Consider the following 16319-nt stretch of genomic DNA (forward strand, 5'->3'; position numbering starts at 1 on the left):
CCAGTAGAATGAGCGGACAAAGGCCACACTGAAAATGCTCTTTTATTTAGATTGCTCCTAGAAAATGCTGTAGGACTGAGTGAGTGGGTGGGACTGGAGGATGAGAGTCACAGTGAGAGGCTGCTACAGTGTTCCAGGTATTAGGCATTGGGAAACAGGTGAAGACAGATAGTAAAGAGGACAGAGAAGATGGGAAAGACCTTAACTCCTCCGGATGGAATGGACCTCAGCAGTCCTTCTGCTCCACCTATAAGTCCAGGTTGATCCCACTGTGTCCCTGACATATGGTCAGCTAGATTCAGCCTGAACCTGTCAACAGAAACAGGGAGCTCATTGCTTCTCAGGACAGTCTTTTCTGTCTATGAATATCTCTGGATGTTGGAACTTTTCTGTAGTCAATCTGAAGCTTGGTGTCCTAGTAAAATTTATATTAATTCTAAATTTGGGACTATGCAGGGAAATTCTTATTCATCTCCCTTAATGCAGCCCTTTAGATACTTCTGTAGACAGACCTCAGCATCCTCCCTAGCTTAAATTTCCACAGAGAAAAATCACCAGTTGCTTAGATTTGTTTTTGTATCATCATAATATATCTTTCTACAAGCCACAACTTGTCCACGTATCTCCTTAAGACTTGGGTCACAGGTGTAAATTCTACATTCCAAATATGTTTGCCCCACTGGAGAGGGCAGGTATCAATCACCTCTATTTATCCTGCCAATATAGCTTCTAGGATGGAATCTAAGACTGGCATCCTTGCCTTAACAATTTAATAAATATTAATTGAGTGGCTACCATGTGCCCAGCACAATGATTGACACTAGAGATATACTAGTGAACAAAACAAAGTTTCTGCTTTTACAACCTACTTGGGGACAGCAGACAATAATCAGATAAATAGGTAAGTTTTTTAAGAAATGAGAAGTACAATAAAGAAAGTAAAGCTGACTAAGGAGACAGTGAAGGATGGCTGCATTTCAGACAGGATGGTGAAGAAGGAGCTCTCTGATGAGTGACAGTTGGGCAGGGAACTGAAGGAAGTAGGAGAACTCCCCCCTAAAGAGATCTGGTAGAAGGGAGCATAAGTACTGGATGTTGTGGCAAAAGTCTTTAGGTGAAAGTCTAGTTGGCAGTTGTTGGACTCGAAAGGGTAACAGTGACAGTGTGGTTTTTGTGGAATGAGACAAGGGGACAGTAATGGGAGATGAGATCCAAGAGCTAGAGCATGTAGTAAAAAATTAGGAGTTCAGTCTTGGATGTGAGAAGTTTGAGAAGTCAAACAGCAACAGGCAGAGTTCAAGTAGGCAGTTGGACACAAGGAATATAGGGGGACCATCCAGGCAAGAGATATAAATATGGAGATGTATTTAAGGCAGGAGATGGGCTGGCTTCAGACACTTTTGGTTCTCATCTCACTTGGTATCTATCCATATTTGACCACAAAGACCATCCTCTCCTTGTAGACCTTGTCTCTCCTTGGGTTTCTGTGTCACATGTCATCCATCTTTGGCCCCTCAATACCATCTTCTCTGGATTCTCTCCTTGAAGCCAACCCTTAGAATGTGGCTTCTCAGAGTGCTGCTTTCAGCTGTCTTCTCCCTCTACACGCTCTCCCCAGGTGATCTCATCTCTTCCGATGGCTTCAGTTCCTATAGAAGTGCTGAGGACGCTCAGATTCCTGTCTCTAGAGCTTTCTTTTCAGCTCTCAACCATCAGCCAAACAGATACTGGGAGTCCCACAAACTCCCCGACTCCAAAACTAGACTCATCATGTGTCCTTCTTCCCTCCTTCCCAAACTTTCCACTCCCATGTACCCAACCTCAGTGAATGACACCATCATCCCCATCCATTTACTCAAACTTGGAATCCATCCTTGACCCATCTTTCTTTCTCACCACTCCCTAATCACTTACCTACATCCATAGACTCACCTCCTAAAGACTCTTGTTGAATACCTACCTTTCATATCAATATTTGCTCCCACTCTCATCCTTTCCTCCCTGAATTGCTGCAGTCTCCACACTGCAGCCAGTGTGATTGTTGCCAGATATAAGCCTGATGTCATGCCTATTTGGTGGATCCTTATGTTCCTTTCTATAAAATCCACCCTCATTAGACCATTTTGTAGGGCTTTATAGGTCCTCCAAGGTCTGTCCTTGCCTACCTCTTTACCCCATCTCCCATCACTCTCTGGCTAGCTAATGGTTCATGACTTCACACAGATGACTTTCTCTCCCTGGTATATCCTTTCCTGCACTTTCCCTGTAGTTAGCATCTACCCACTCTTCAACGACCAGCTTGACTCTTACCTCCTGCAGGATGTCTTCTATAATTCTTCAGATTGAGTTAGGCTTGCTGTAGCAAGTTGCAAGTAGCAAGGAGGAAGTATGTTATGTTTCTTTACCTTTTAGTTTGTCAATTCCTCATCCCAATTCCCAGTGGCTTTAGCCACTGCCAGGCTTGCAGTAAGAGAGAGATGAGGTGAGGGGCAAGACAGTCCTGAGTTGACTGGTACTATCTTGATAATCTAAAAATTGTATTCTTGTTCTTCTCTGGTTTTTAAAGATTATTCCTTTCTTTATGGAATTCTTTCATTGCCACTAGTTTTTATTTTATTTTATTTAAAAATTTTTTTTTATTTTTAGTTTAGGGAGAGGGAAGACTATTTTTAGTCTAGTAGGGACTAAACTAGACAGAGAGAGAGAGAGGGAGAGAGGATCTTGAGCGGGCTCCACGCTCAGCACAGAGCCCAACATGGGGCTCAATCCCATAACCCTGGGATTATGACCTGAGCCAAAATCAAGAGTTGGACACTCAACCAACTGAGCCACCCAAGTGCCCCAGCATTGCTACCAGTTTTTGAAAATCCAGTCTGATAATCTTTGTCTTTCAGTAGGCTTGCTTACTAATATACATTTAACGTAGTTACTATTGTGATTAGGTTTGAGTCTATCATTTTAATACTTGTTTCCTACTTGTTCCAAGTGTTCTTTTTTCTTTATTCCACTTTTCCTGCCTTCTTTTGAATTAATCAAAAACTTTTAATTATTCCCTTTACATTCTGTACTGTATTTTGAGTTTTACTATTTTTTAAAATTATTCTTTTGTTATTCTACAACAGGGATTGGTAAACCTTATATTTTTAAAAGGGTTTTTAAAAAACAAATAAAAATATGCTACAGTGACTGTATTTTCTGTGCAAAGCCTAAACTATTTATTGTCTGACTCCTTACGTGAAAAAGTGTCTTGACACATGACCTAGAGACTAAAATATGCATCTTTGGCTTATAGTCTCACTTAAAGTGCCATTTTCCAAACAATGCAAAATTTAACAACAGTTTAAGTCCATTTCCTCCTCCTTCTTGTTAGACCATTTTTGTCACATATTCAACTTCTATGTGTATATTTAAAGCTCCAACAAGGTGTCGCTATTTTTGTTGCTTTAAACAATTAATATTCTATGATATTTACACACACATTTATGATTTCTGGTGTTAATTTTCTCTTTCAATTGCATACTTCCATCAGGGACCATTTGCCTTTAGCCTAAAGAAGCTCTTTAATATTTCTTTTACTGTGAGTCTTTTAGTAATTGATTATCGGGTTTTTGGAGAGCAAACAGCTTTCATTCCGTATGGATATATTTGTTGAGTATAGTATCCTAGCATGGTAGTTTCTTTCCCTCCATCTCTTGTTCCTTCCTTCCTTCCTTCTCTCTCTCTCTCTCTCTCTCTCTCTCTCTCTCTCTCTCTCTCTTTCTCTCTCTCTGTCTCTCTCTCTCTCTCATGTATTACCCACCTCTGGTCCATGGAAACACATGACTTTGACTTGTCATGAAGCTGAATTTATTTCCAAATGATAGTTGTCTTCTGGAGTAAGTCAGATATCCAATAACTATGTCTCTAAAATTCCAGAGTACCTATTAGGCTACTCAAGTAGTCCCACTGAAGTCCATTTTGATAAAAGCTTCCAAGGAGGGGTAGAAATCTTCATGTGGTATGAAACTCACAACAGATGCTGTAATCTCAAATATCGAATTATTTTTTTGACTGCTTTGAAATCTTTTATAAGCTCCATGAACTATGGTGAGTTCAGGAAGTGCAGGACACAGTTTTGGACACTCCTTTTTGCAAGTTCTACATTTTGAAATGTGAAATTTATTATCTGTGGTCTCAGAATAAACTAGGATTAAGTAATACAATATTAACATGCTGTTTCATATAAAATGGAAATTCTTTTTTAAAAAATTTTGTTCCCAGCTTTGTGGGTGTCCTAATGAGAACCTACTTTGCTACTTATATTTGGCCCTCCTAATAAAAGAGTAGCATCAGGGTTTGAATCTGAAGACTTTATTTTATGAATGATTATGGCTCTGTTCTTTCTCTATACCAGGAGAAGGATGCAAGACTTACGCTGGGGAAACCATAGCTCTCTTACTGAGTTTATTCTTTTAGGATTCTCTCGTAACACAGAGATAAATGTTATTCTATTCAGTGTCTTCCTCTTCCTCTACCTCATCACTCTTCTGGGCAATGGGCTTATTATCACCTTGATACGCATGGACTCCCGCCTCCACACACCCATGTACTTTTTCCTCAGTGTCCTATCCATTATGGATATGGGCTATGTCACCACCACAGTGCCCCAGATGCTGGTACACCTGGTTTGCAAGGAGAAGACCATCTCCTACATTGGATGTGTGGCGCAGATGTACATCTTCCTGATGATAGGAATCACTGAGTCTTGGCTTTTTGCAATCATGGCTTATGACAGGTATGTGGCCATTTGCCATCCCCTGAGGTATAAAGTCATTATGAGCCCTTTGCTATGTGGGTCAATGGTGGCCTTCTGTGGATTCTGGGGTATCAGCTGTGCCCTGATATACACTGTCTCTACTATGATTCTTCCCTATTGTGGTCCTAATGAGATCAATCACTTCTTCTGTGAAGTACCTGCAGTCTTGAAGTTGGCCTGTGCAGACACATCTCTCAATGATCAGGTGGACTTCATCTTGGGCTTCATTCTTCTGTTGGTCCCACTCTCCCTCATCATCATTGTCTACATCAATATTTTTGCTGCCATCTTGAGAATTCGCTCAGCCCAAGGGCAGCTCAAGGCCTTTTCCACCTGTGCCTCCCACATTACTGTTGTCACTATGTTCTCTATACCATGTATGGTTATGTACATGAGACCTGGTTCTGAATCTTCCCCAGAAGAAGATAAGAAGTTGGCTCTATTCTACAACATCATCTCTGCCTTCCTCAATCCTATCATCTATAGTCTTAGGAACAAAGATGTGAAGAGAGCTTTCCTCAAAGTGACAGGCTGGGGTAAAGCCACAGAATGAAGTCACAGGAGCATGGGCACCAGCAACAAACCCGGGACACAGCCTACATGACTTCTCCATCTAAATTCTTTCCAACATCCAATGCGCACACATGATGTATTAATGGGTTAGTCTCAGTAAGATCATATCTCAGAACACCCGGGAGGTTATGGCAATAGGTGTTCCTCAAGCATAAAGACACCTGACAGGGAACTCCGTGAAGGCACGCCTATATTTGATTTCATTTCTGTACCACCAGTTTACAAGACCTGGCATAGAATTGGCACCAATATTCATGTTTCCTATTACTGAGTGAACATGCACCTGAGTGCTTGATCTCTGGATTCTTGAAATAAGTTCAAATTGATGGGCATAAGACGACTTCTGGTCAGTGACTGACTAATGGTCAGTTACTAGTTACTGACTAATGGTCAGTAACACCATTAAAGCTCAGTCAGGGATTTGACAAGGTCTGAACCACAGAACAATTTAAGAAAATCTATGGTAATCATATAAAATAGGGTTCAGGAAAGTAATATAGGTCACAGGTCATTTCTCCTTCAATACTATTAGGAGAGTATTCATTTAGGGCACATAAACCCTCATGTATCTAAAGTAAGGAGCTCTGTCTTAGTGAAGTGATATTTTCAGGGGAGAGCAGAATCTCCTAGCAATTGGGAAAATCTCCTCCCACCCAGACACTTTCATAATGCATTTTTAACTGTATTGAAATACATTGACATATGGGGAACTGTAGATATTGAAAGTATACAATTTGATGAGTTTTGAAATGTGTATATATACTTATGAAAACACCACCATAATCAAGATCATTATCATCAACCCCCAAAGTTTCCTTGTGACTCTTTGCAGTTCCTCTGTGTTAGTTATCTATTGTTGTGTGACAAATTACCCCCAAATTTTGTGGTTTAAAACAATAAACATTTGGGGCGCCTGGGTGGCTCAGTCGGTTAAGCGTCCGACTTCAGCTCAGGTCACGATCTCGCGGTCCGTGAGTTCGAGCCCCGCGCCAGGCTCTGGGCTGATGGCTCAGAGCCTGGAGCCTGCTTCCGATTCTGTGTCTCCCTCTTTCTCTGCCCCTCCCCCGTTCATGCTCTGTCTCTCTCTGTCTCAAAAATAAATAAGCGTTAAAAAAAAAATAAACATTTATTTTTTCTGTGGGTTAGGAATCTGAGCAAAGTTTAGCTGGATCCTCAGATTAGGGAGTCTCAGAAGGCTGTAATCAAGGAATCAGCTACAGAAATCCTAGCACTTGACTGGGGAAGGATCTGCTTCCAAGCTTACTTGATTGTCACCAGGGTTCAGTTTCTGGTGGGCTTTTAGACTGAGGGTCTTTCCTGACAGATGCAAAGTCAGATGCTTAACTGACTGAGACACCCAGGTGTCCCCATTCCATGTTATTATCCTTGACCAACACCTCATCTGGATAGGATGCTTCACTTGGGGAGGTGTCTCAAGCCTGCATTCCTGTAGGACCTGACTGCTGGACGCCTTTTTTTAAAGAGAGGTTTTAAAAACTTTATTTTTCTATTGAAATATATTTGACATATAATACTGTATACATTCAAGATATGCAACTTGTTGATTTGAGATATTTATGTATGGTAATATGATTACCATTGTAATGATAGTTTGCACCTTTATCATACCACATAATTATCACTTCTTTTTTGTGATTAGCATAACTAAGATCTAGACTCTTAGTAAGTTTAGTTATTACAATGCAACACTGTTGTCCATATTCACTATACTGTGCATTAGATCTCTATTTACTCATTGCAAGTTTCTTGATTGGGTCACCACACTTGTCAGTGACAATTTCTACTGGTCAAGGGAGTACAAGATATATATTCCCTTGCCCTCCTTGCAAACCAATTTCCCCTGGTAACAGGAACCAGGCAATATAGTGACCCTCTCCTCCATTTCGTTTATAAGAGTGGCCAGCAGGCAATCTCAGCGTCTAATAGAACCATAGATCTCGTCCCTAATGAATGAATTCCTCCTTTGAGCACAAACTCAAAGTTGTAGGGACAGGAAGCAAAACTTCTCTTGAAAGCTATTTCTGTGTGTGTCTGACTTGATGGTTCAGTGGATATGATAACACAGTTTATGATGGGCTATTTTGTTTGCCTAGTCATGTGGTGGGTGACCCGCAGTAAGATTTTCAGCTTCTACCAGGGCATGAGATCCATGAAAAAAAAACCCCAACATTGTATTTTGAAATAATTTACGATTCACAAGAAGTTGCAAAAATAGTGAATTGAGCTCTTGTGTATCCTTTATCCAGCTTCCCTGCATTATCATATCCAGTAAACTGACATCAGTATACCACTACTAATGAAACTACAGATGTTATTACAATTTCACCATTTATTACATGTACCCATTTGGGGGGATATATGGTTTTAAGAAAAATTTTTATATTCATAGCTTCATGTAACCACAATAAGGATACAACATTGTTCCATTACCACAAAGAGGGCTGGCACTGATTGTCTATCATCTATTTTGTCACTTTAACCGAAAATGTTACACAAACAGGGGTGAGTGGGTAAGTCAGTTGGTTAAACATCCGACTCTTGATTTTAGCTGACTCGGGTCATGATCTCATGGTTGAAGGATCAAGCCCTGCACAGGGCTCTGCACTGAGCATGGAGCCTACTTAAGGGTCTCTCTCTCTTTCTCTCTCTCTCTCTCTCTCTCTCACCCCCTCTGCCCCTCCTCCCTGACCTGTGCTCTCTCTCTAAAATAAACAAACATTAAAAAAGAAAATGTTACACAAATGGAATCATACAGTATGTAACTTTTTGAGACTAATAAAAAAAAAACCCAAAAAACCCAGCCTGATGTCTTTGAGATCCATCTAGATTGTTGTACATATCAATGGTTTGTTCCTTTGTATTGCTGAATAGTATTCTCTTGTATGAAGGTACCAAAGTTTATCCATTCACCTGTTGAAGTACATTCAGATTGTTTTTAGCTCTTGACTTTTATGAATAAATCTGCTATGAATATTTGTGTAAAGATAAAAAAACAAGTCATTTTTTTTCTAGAACAAATTCTCAGGAATGTGTTTGCTGGGGTTGTATGATATGTGTATGCTTATAGTAATATTCTAACCCAAACCACAATGAGATACCACTTTACCTATTAGGATGGCTATAGTTTAAAATACTACATTAACAAGTATTGGTGAGGATGTGGAGAAACTGGAACTCTTACACATCGGTGGTAAGAACATAAAATGGTACTGCTGCTTTGGGAAATAATAGTTCCTCAAAATGTTAAACATAGAGTTATCATATGAGCCATCAATTTCAGTCCTAGATATATAAGAGAAATGAAGACATATGTTTACACAAAAGCTTGTATATCAATATTCCTAGCATCATTATTCATAATAGCCAAGAAGTGGAATCAATTCAAATGTCCATCAACTAAATGGATAAAAAAATATGGTATATCCATACAATGAAATGCTACTTTGCAATAAAAAGGAATGAAGTAATAATACATGCTAAATGATGACCTTTGAAATCAGTGAAAAAAAGCCAGTCAGAAAAGTCTGCATTTTATAGGGTTTCATTTATAGAAAATGTCTAGAATAGGTAAATCTATAGGCAGAAAGTAAATTAGTAGTAGTTGGGTAGACCTGGGGATAAGAGCGGGGGAGAAGGAGTGATTGCTAATCGGTATGGAAGTTCCTTTTGGGGTGATGAAATGTTCCAGAATTAGATTGTGGTGTTAGTTATATGATTCTGTGAATATAATAAAAACCATTGAATTTGCACAGGGCCAGTGGGTGAGTTTTATGGTATATAAGTTATATCTCAATGCAGCTGTTTTACAAAAGCATACACCAAACCGTTCTACAGAGAGGCTATACAATTTTGTATTCCCACTAGCTATGATCCTGTTGCTCTGCATACTTCCTAGCCTTGAGTGTTGTCAGTATTTTTCATGTAAGCCAGTATAACAGGCTAAATAGTGTAAGAGTATAGTGACACCTCCTCATGGCTGTCGTCTGTATTTGACTAACAGTTCATGATATTGAAAATCTTTTCATGTGCTTAATTGCATTTATTTGCCATCTGTATAACCTCTGTTGAAGTGTTTGTTCAAAATCTTGTCCATTTTCCAACAGGATTCTTTATTTTCTTACAGTCGAGCTTAGAGAGTATTATATATATTCTAGATACAAGTTCTTCGTCAGATATGGGACTTGAGAATATTTTCTCCCAGTATATGGCCTGTCTTTTCATCTTTTAACAGGATCTTTTGCAGAGCAAAAGTTTTCCATTTTGGTGAAGTCCAGTTTATCAGTTTTTGAATTTATGGATTACATTTTGGTATAAACATCTAAGAAATTGTTGCCTAAATCTAGGTCATAAAGATTTTCTCCTATTTTTTAAAATAAGTTTCATAGCTTTACATTTAACATTTAATCAAAACGGTAATGCCTCTGATCCTGCAAAATGACTTTGACCGTTAGATGAAGGAGCTGGTTGGGGCTGGACCCTGCAGGCCACAAAAGACTGGCCATGAAACGCCACTTAGTACTAGTGGCACTTTGGCATGGACACAGCATCCTTTGTGTCTATCAGAAAAAGACCTTTGTGCTTCTCTGGTCACCATCCCATCAGCCGTAGCAGCCAGGAGAGCCAAATGAGCCCCAGTAGAGACACCAAAGAATCTGTCACTGCAACCCAAGGCTGATAGGTACCACTCTGGGAACAGGCTGGGACAGAACATTTCATCAGGACCCCTTGTAAGAGGAAAGTAATGCAGGAAGGAGTAATGTGCCTGGCACCCCTGCTCTGCAAATCTCTACTATTCACGAATCTCAGAACAGGAAGCGATGTCAGAGGTTACCCGGGTTGGCCTCCTGGGCTCTGCAAGCCTCATCGCTGTGGTCTTTCTGACCAGGCTCAGAGTAAGCGACCACTTCTACTACCGCATTTGGCAGCCTGCTTCTGAGCATGAGTACTTGACTCACGTTCTGTTTGACCACATGTTCACACTGAGCTGTTAAAACATAGAGTATGAACATGGCTGGCTGCATAGAAATAAAGATTTTTTTTCCTGCAATGCTCTGGCCACAGCATGGACTTTGAGAAAGTTCTGGCTGCCATACAATCAGGATCTGGACTGATCGCTAGTACTTGGTTGTGCAAAATATGAATGTGTTTGGAAAAAAAAAGTGGGTATGAACCAATGGGATTTTTCACTATAATGACATTACTCCCCTATTTGTTGATTGATTTGAGGTATCCCACTCATGATAATGTGCACTGTAGCAGAAAAGATCAAGATTAGGACTGAAAGAACCATCACATACAAAACTTTGTAGGAAGCAGTGAAGGCAGTGTTTAGATGGACATTTATAGCTCTATAGGTATTTATTACAAAACAAGAAAGACTGAAAATACTGAGCTAGTCATTCCCATTCTGTTTACTAGAGTAAATATAAAGAGAGCAGGAGGGAGATAATAAAAACAAAAGCAGAAATCAATTTGTAGAAGGTTAATTAACAAAGCCAAAATCTGTTTCTTTGAAAATACAAAATAGATGCTCCTCTGGCAAGACTGATCAAAGAATAAAGGGATACATATTAAGAATTTGTACATATTAAGATACATATTAAGAATTTAAAAAGGGGGGATACAGAGCTACACATACAACAAACTTAAAAAAAAAGTTTGATACCAGTAAACTTGAACACCAAGATAAAATGGACAATTTTCAAGAAAAATTTAAATTGGCAACATTGATTGAAGCAGGAGGAGGAAATGGAAATAGTAAATCATCAGAAGCTCTTTGGAAGAGGGGTTAGTTTACATGCTACAGGGGACAGACATGGTCAGAACTCTGGTTAGAGAAGTTTGAGATTTTCTCAATGGAACTAGCTGGGATGGCTCAGAGGGGAAGCTTGTTCCAGAATTGGAAGAGGTTTGCCCTATTTGGAAAAAAAATAAAGTGTCTGTAACAATGTCAGAGACTCTATCAAGGCAAACTGTGTGTCTGCGTTCACTGGAATTTCCTGGGAGTCCATGATTTCATCCCTGCTGTGTGAATTTAAGAGAAGAGGCTCATAGAGTGGATTGGGCCATTGAAAGCCTCTACTTGCCAGATGTCTGGACATACTGTGATTGGGGGTGAAATTAAATTGGGGTGAGAGAGGAGCATGAGAACGAATGTGAAAACACAGATAAGGTAAGCTGCCTTAATCAGTTTATTAATTCATTAATTTGAAAAATGTGGCTGTGTGTGTGTGTGTGGGCGTGCACAAGTGTGTACAAAAGTATGACTCAGTGGCACTCTCTCCTATTCTGAGCTTTAATGTCTGACTTCAAGGGTGAAAGGGTATTTACAACTATTAATGGTGTGATCATAACATGCTGTTCACCAGCTGTTTCTTGCTTTTATTCACTTAGCATCTTGTGAGCAGTCATATCATTAAATATTCTTATAAAATACATTTTCAATGACTATGGAGTACACCATTATACCATAATATATTTAAATCACTCTCACGATGACAGATGTTTTCTGTTGGTTCGAATTTTTTCCTATGTAAGTAACACAATGAAAATGGTTATGTTACTTTTCCTGCCCTTTTGATGTCTATTCCTAAAATGTCCTGAAAATAGAAGTATTGGGTAGGAAATTATGGACATATGTAAGGTTCTTGATACATAAAGCCAAATCACCTTGCAAAAAGATGGGTACACTGGCCATGTACGAGAGTCCATGTTTCAATGGAGCCACCTCTGACTCCATTGTTTAAAAACTCTTCGCCATTTCAAAGGTGAAAAAGTGATATCTCATTGATACTTAAATTTGCATTTCTTTGGTGCCTACTGTGATAGGATTTTCCCCACACATCTATTAATGATTTGAATGTCTTTTTTTATGAACTGTTCAGATCTGTTGCCAGTTTCCTGGGGTGTTTGTATTTTTCTTACCAATTTGTAAGAGCTCTTTCTATGTTCATGTCATTATCAACATGTCTGTAAGTATGTTGCAATGATATGCCCTGTTTTGTTATCTGCCTTTTAATTTTGATTCATTATTTATGTGACACTCTGGCTCCTGTGTGGTGGCATAGGGCAATATTTTTGAGGACATAGAGACCTACACCTTTGGCACGGACCCTGGTAACCCATGGAGGACATAGGCATTCATGTTGAATTTTCCGGCCAGTCCAGCTGATTTTTTTTGCAAGGAGTTTCATAGTCAGTGTACATCAGCAAGGGGGTAGGAAAGAACAACCCGAAGGTGTTGCCTGTTAGCCTATGGAACATGTATTGCTTTGTTGGGTGCTGGAGTTCCTGCGGCAGCAAACAGACACAAAACCAGTAAATACAGTGATGCCCAGTAACATGACCCTGCAGATTAATGAAATTTGGGAAAAAACAATTTATGTTTGTAAACATTCTATGAGGCATAGGCAGAGTTTCAGGGAAGGTCTCTCTAAGCAAGAGGGAGCAGAAGAGAAACTCCCCATGGAGATTTTAACCTCTCCTGGACTGCCTAACTTTTGCATCTGGGGGGAACGTTATACCCACTCCCTCCCTAATTTTGCTCATCCTCAAGTGGACAGAGTCTCTCTTCCTTGAGATCACCCAGACAGGCTGTAGTTTTCCAAAATGGACTTTATTAGAACAAGGGGCAAAGGAAAATCAAGAGGTGTAAAGATACAAAAGCATAAGAATGAATGGCTACAAAACAAAGGTAGAAGATGAGTTCAAGGTGCACAATTTGTGGATGGAAGATAAGGGCTCACTTCCTCATTCTCAAGTCTCTCACCCTAAGATTCTCCACTTCTCAGTTTTTGAGTTTTTAATACTCCCACTCCCTGCCTTTTTCCCTTTACTCTCTAGGGCTCCAGTTACTTCCACAGTTCAGAAGAAGATCATTGGCTAGTTCAAGGTTGACAGTTCATCCCTAAGAAATAAATTTTAAACATTAAAACTAGTATCTGTTGAAAGCTGACTATTGCTAGTCTCGTACTAAATACTTTTCACATAGAATCTCACATCATCATTACAACCTCCCTGTGAGGAAGAGATAGGTATAAACCTTAGAGAAGTTAAATGGCTTGCAAAAATTCATATGTCCTGCTAATGGCTAAAATCAAGTCTGTCATCCTGGCTCTTGACCACTATGCTCTACCTTCACAATCACCTCTGTCCCAAACCAGGTCACCACAGATGCTGTGGTTGTCTGAGTACTCAGTTCCTTCTCCCTAGGCCAGGGTGAAGGGTTAGCTTTATGGAGTACAGCCCTCCCAGGTCTCCTGGAAGAGTCTTTGAGGGGTTGTGGGTGTGAGTCCTGCTTTGTTTGGCTCCCCAGGTCTTCAGCTTTAAGGCCTCACTGTGGGGCCCTGCTCTGTCCCATCAATTTGAGGAAAGCCTTTTTCACGTCCTTGTTCCTCAGACTGTAGATGACAGGGTTGAGGAAGGCTGTGGCAATGTTATAAAAAAGGGCCATTTTCTTGCCATTGTTTGACAAGGAGTCAGAGCCAGGGCTCATGTACATAATGATGCATGGAATGGCGAACATGGTGACCACAGTGATGTGGGAGGCACAGGTGGAGAAGGCCTTGACCCGTCCCTGGGCTGAGTGGATCTTCATGATGGTGGCAAAGATGTTGGCATAGACGATGACAACCAGGGACAGTGGGACCACAATGACATTGAAGCCCGTGATGAAGTCCACCAAGTCATTGAGGGATGTGTCTGCACAGGCCAGCTTTAGGACAGCAGGGACCTCACAGAAGTAGTGGTCAATTTCATTAGGGCCACAGTAGGGCAGACTCATAGCAAAGAAGGTATAGCACAGGCCACCCACCACACCATAGGCTGCACAGATGCCCACCATGAGGAGGCACATCCAATGGCTCATGATGATCTTATACCGGAGAGGATGGCAGATGGCCACGTACCTGTCCACAGACATGATAGAGAAAAGCCAGGACTCAGTGACCCCAAAGAGGAGGAAGATGTACATCTGGGCCACACATCTAGCAAAAGAGATGGTCCTCTTCTCACTGAGAATATGCACAAGCATCTGGGGCACGGTAGTGGTTGTGTAGCACACGTCCAGCGTGGAGAGGACACTGATGAAAAAGTACATGGGTATGTGGAGGCGAGAATCCTGGTGAATAAGGGTGATGAGGAGGCTGTTGCTTATGAGGATTAGCAGGTAAAAGGTGAGAAAGAAGGTGAAGAGCAGAGGGTTGGTCCTAGGGTTGGGGGCAAAACCCAATAGAATGAATTCCGTCACGGAGGACTGGTTGAGTTCTTGCATTGTGATCTGCCTGTTTAAAGAGTTTTGAGGATATGTAATTTATTGAGTGTCTATGCCAAGGGTGTGTAAGGAATTTTCACACTCATTGTTTCATTTATGTTTCTTAATGGGCAGTTTGGATTGGCAGATGGAAGCACTGTGAGATATGTCCCCATAGTAGCTTGGGTGGTATTGGGGTTGGGTTCAGGATTTAGTTGAGGAATATGGGGATGAAAATGGTGAACACCAAATCAGGGAAGCGTTATATGCTGTTTCCATTCTGGTCTATAGGTATCTGTTTTTCCTTCTGACACAGCCTTGCTTTTCTTTCTTTCTTTTTTTTTTAATGTTTATTTATTTTTGAGAGAGAGAAAGAGAGAGAGAGAGAGAGAGAGAGAGAGCAAGCAGGGGAGGGAGCAGAGAGAGAGGGAGACACAGAATCTGAAGAAGGCTCCAGGCTCTGAGCTGTCAGCACAGAGCCCAACGTGGGACTTGAGCTCGTGAACTGTGAGATCATGACTTGAGCTGAAGTCAGATGCTTAACCAACTGAACCACGCAGGTGCCCCAGAGCCTTGCTTTTCTATTCACCTTATTTTCTGTTTTCTCTTGGAACTACAGGGGTTGCTAATACTTGGTTTCAGATTAGGATCAAGGTACGACTATTATACTCATTATTTGGGTTAAGGTTTATCTTTTTTTAAAATCACTATTAGGATTGGGACTAGGGTTAGAATTGGGGATTAAAACCAATACTATGCACAATAAAAATTAGAGTTAATATTTAAGATTTAGCCTTTTCTGGTGAATAAGACTTCACCAGTGTTCATTAATTATGTCATTCATTCAACAAATTTTTACCAAATGCTTATTGAAACATTGTCTTCCAAAATATAAGGGATATTTTATAGTTAAGGAAAGGTCATGAGTAAAGTGAGTATAGTTCCATAAACAATTTTTAGAGTTACTAAAATAAAAAGAATAACACCAACACATCATGCAAAGAGGATATAATCTTAACAATGTGTATATTGTACAATTACTCTTCATTTATCATACCTCCTTAATTGGAAACTCTTCAAAGATGCCTTCCTTCACACTGTCCATATGGTGCCAATAAATTGGTTTTGCTTTGTTGGAGATGGTGAACATACTGAGATTTAAAAATTTTCCCTGTGGCTGGTCCATCTTTCAATATTCATTGTCTGTTTGGTCTTATGATTCAGAAAAACTTTTATTTTATTCTGAATATATTAAAAATTCTAGTGATTATAAGAAAATGTTCAGAAGTAAATCCACAAAACCCAGAGTTTCGTGAAAGAGAAATTTGTTGAGAGTGGTTACAATTTGTTGGGAAGGGTTTATTAAGCACATGCACTCTGCCCACGTGAGTACCCCAGCCCACCTCCTTATCCATTTCTGACTTGTACACCCTTTGTTCCTATGGCTTCGTAGATTGCTCTCAACTTTCTGTTTTGTGAACTCTCACAGAGACATTTAATATGGCATCTCCAAAAACTCCTTTGATATTATAAAGAATATTTGTTACAAAGAGCCAGCATCATGCTTACTGCTAAAACTATAGCATAGAGGTCACTTAATGGTCACCTGAAGGCCAAGTATAACCCACAGATATATTTTGTTTGGCTTGTATAGTTTTTAAAAGTTGAATTAATTGTCAA

At 40.1% G+C, this 16319-nt stretch overlaps 3 protein-coding genes across 3 annotated transcripts in view; 1 reads left to right on the top strand and 2 right to left on the bottom strand.

Moving 5' to 3' along the window:
- CFAP144 (cilia and flagella associated protein 144) overlaps nucleotides 1-16319 on the bottom strand; it is a 175647-nt gene that overhangs the window by 38091 nt on the left and 121237 nt on the right. The window lies entirely within an intron of this gene.
- On the top strand, nucleotides 4362-5348 carry LOC109254775 (olfactory receptor 2A12-like). Its single transcript, XM_019428942.2, has one exon. It carries the CDS (start codon nucleotides 4362-4364, stop codon nucleotides 5346-5348), a length of 987 nt encoding a protein of 328 aa, XP_019284487.2.
- LOC109254773 (olfactory receptor 2G3-like) lies at nucleotides 13459-14882 on the bottom strand. Its single transcript, XM_019428939.2, has one exon. The coding sequence runs from the start codon at nucleotides 14658-14660 to the stop codon at nucleotides 13722-13724; it is 939 nt and encodes a 312-aa protein (XP_019284484.2). The 5' UTR covers nucleotides 14661-14882; the 3' UTR covers nucleotides 13459-13721.

Source organism: Panthera pardus, unplaced genomic scaffold (genome assembly GCF_024362965.1).
Source record: "Panthera pardus isolate Hobbes unplaced genomic scaffold, ASM2436296v1 HiC_scaffold_11, whole genome shotgun sequence".
NCBI lineage: Eukaryota > Metazoa > Chordata > Mammalia > Carnivora > Felidae > Panthera > Panthera pardus.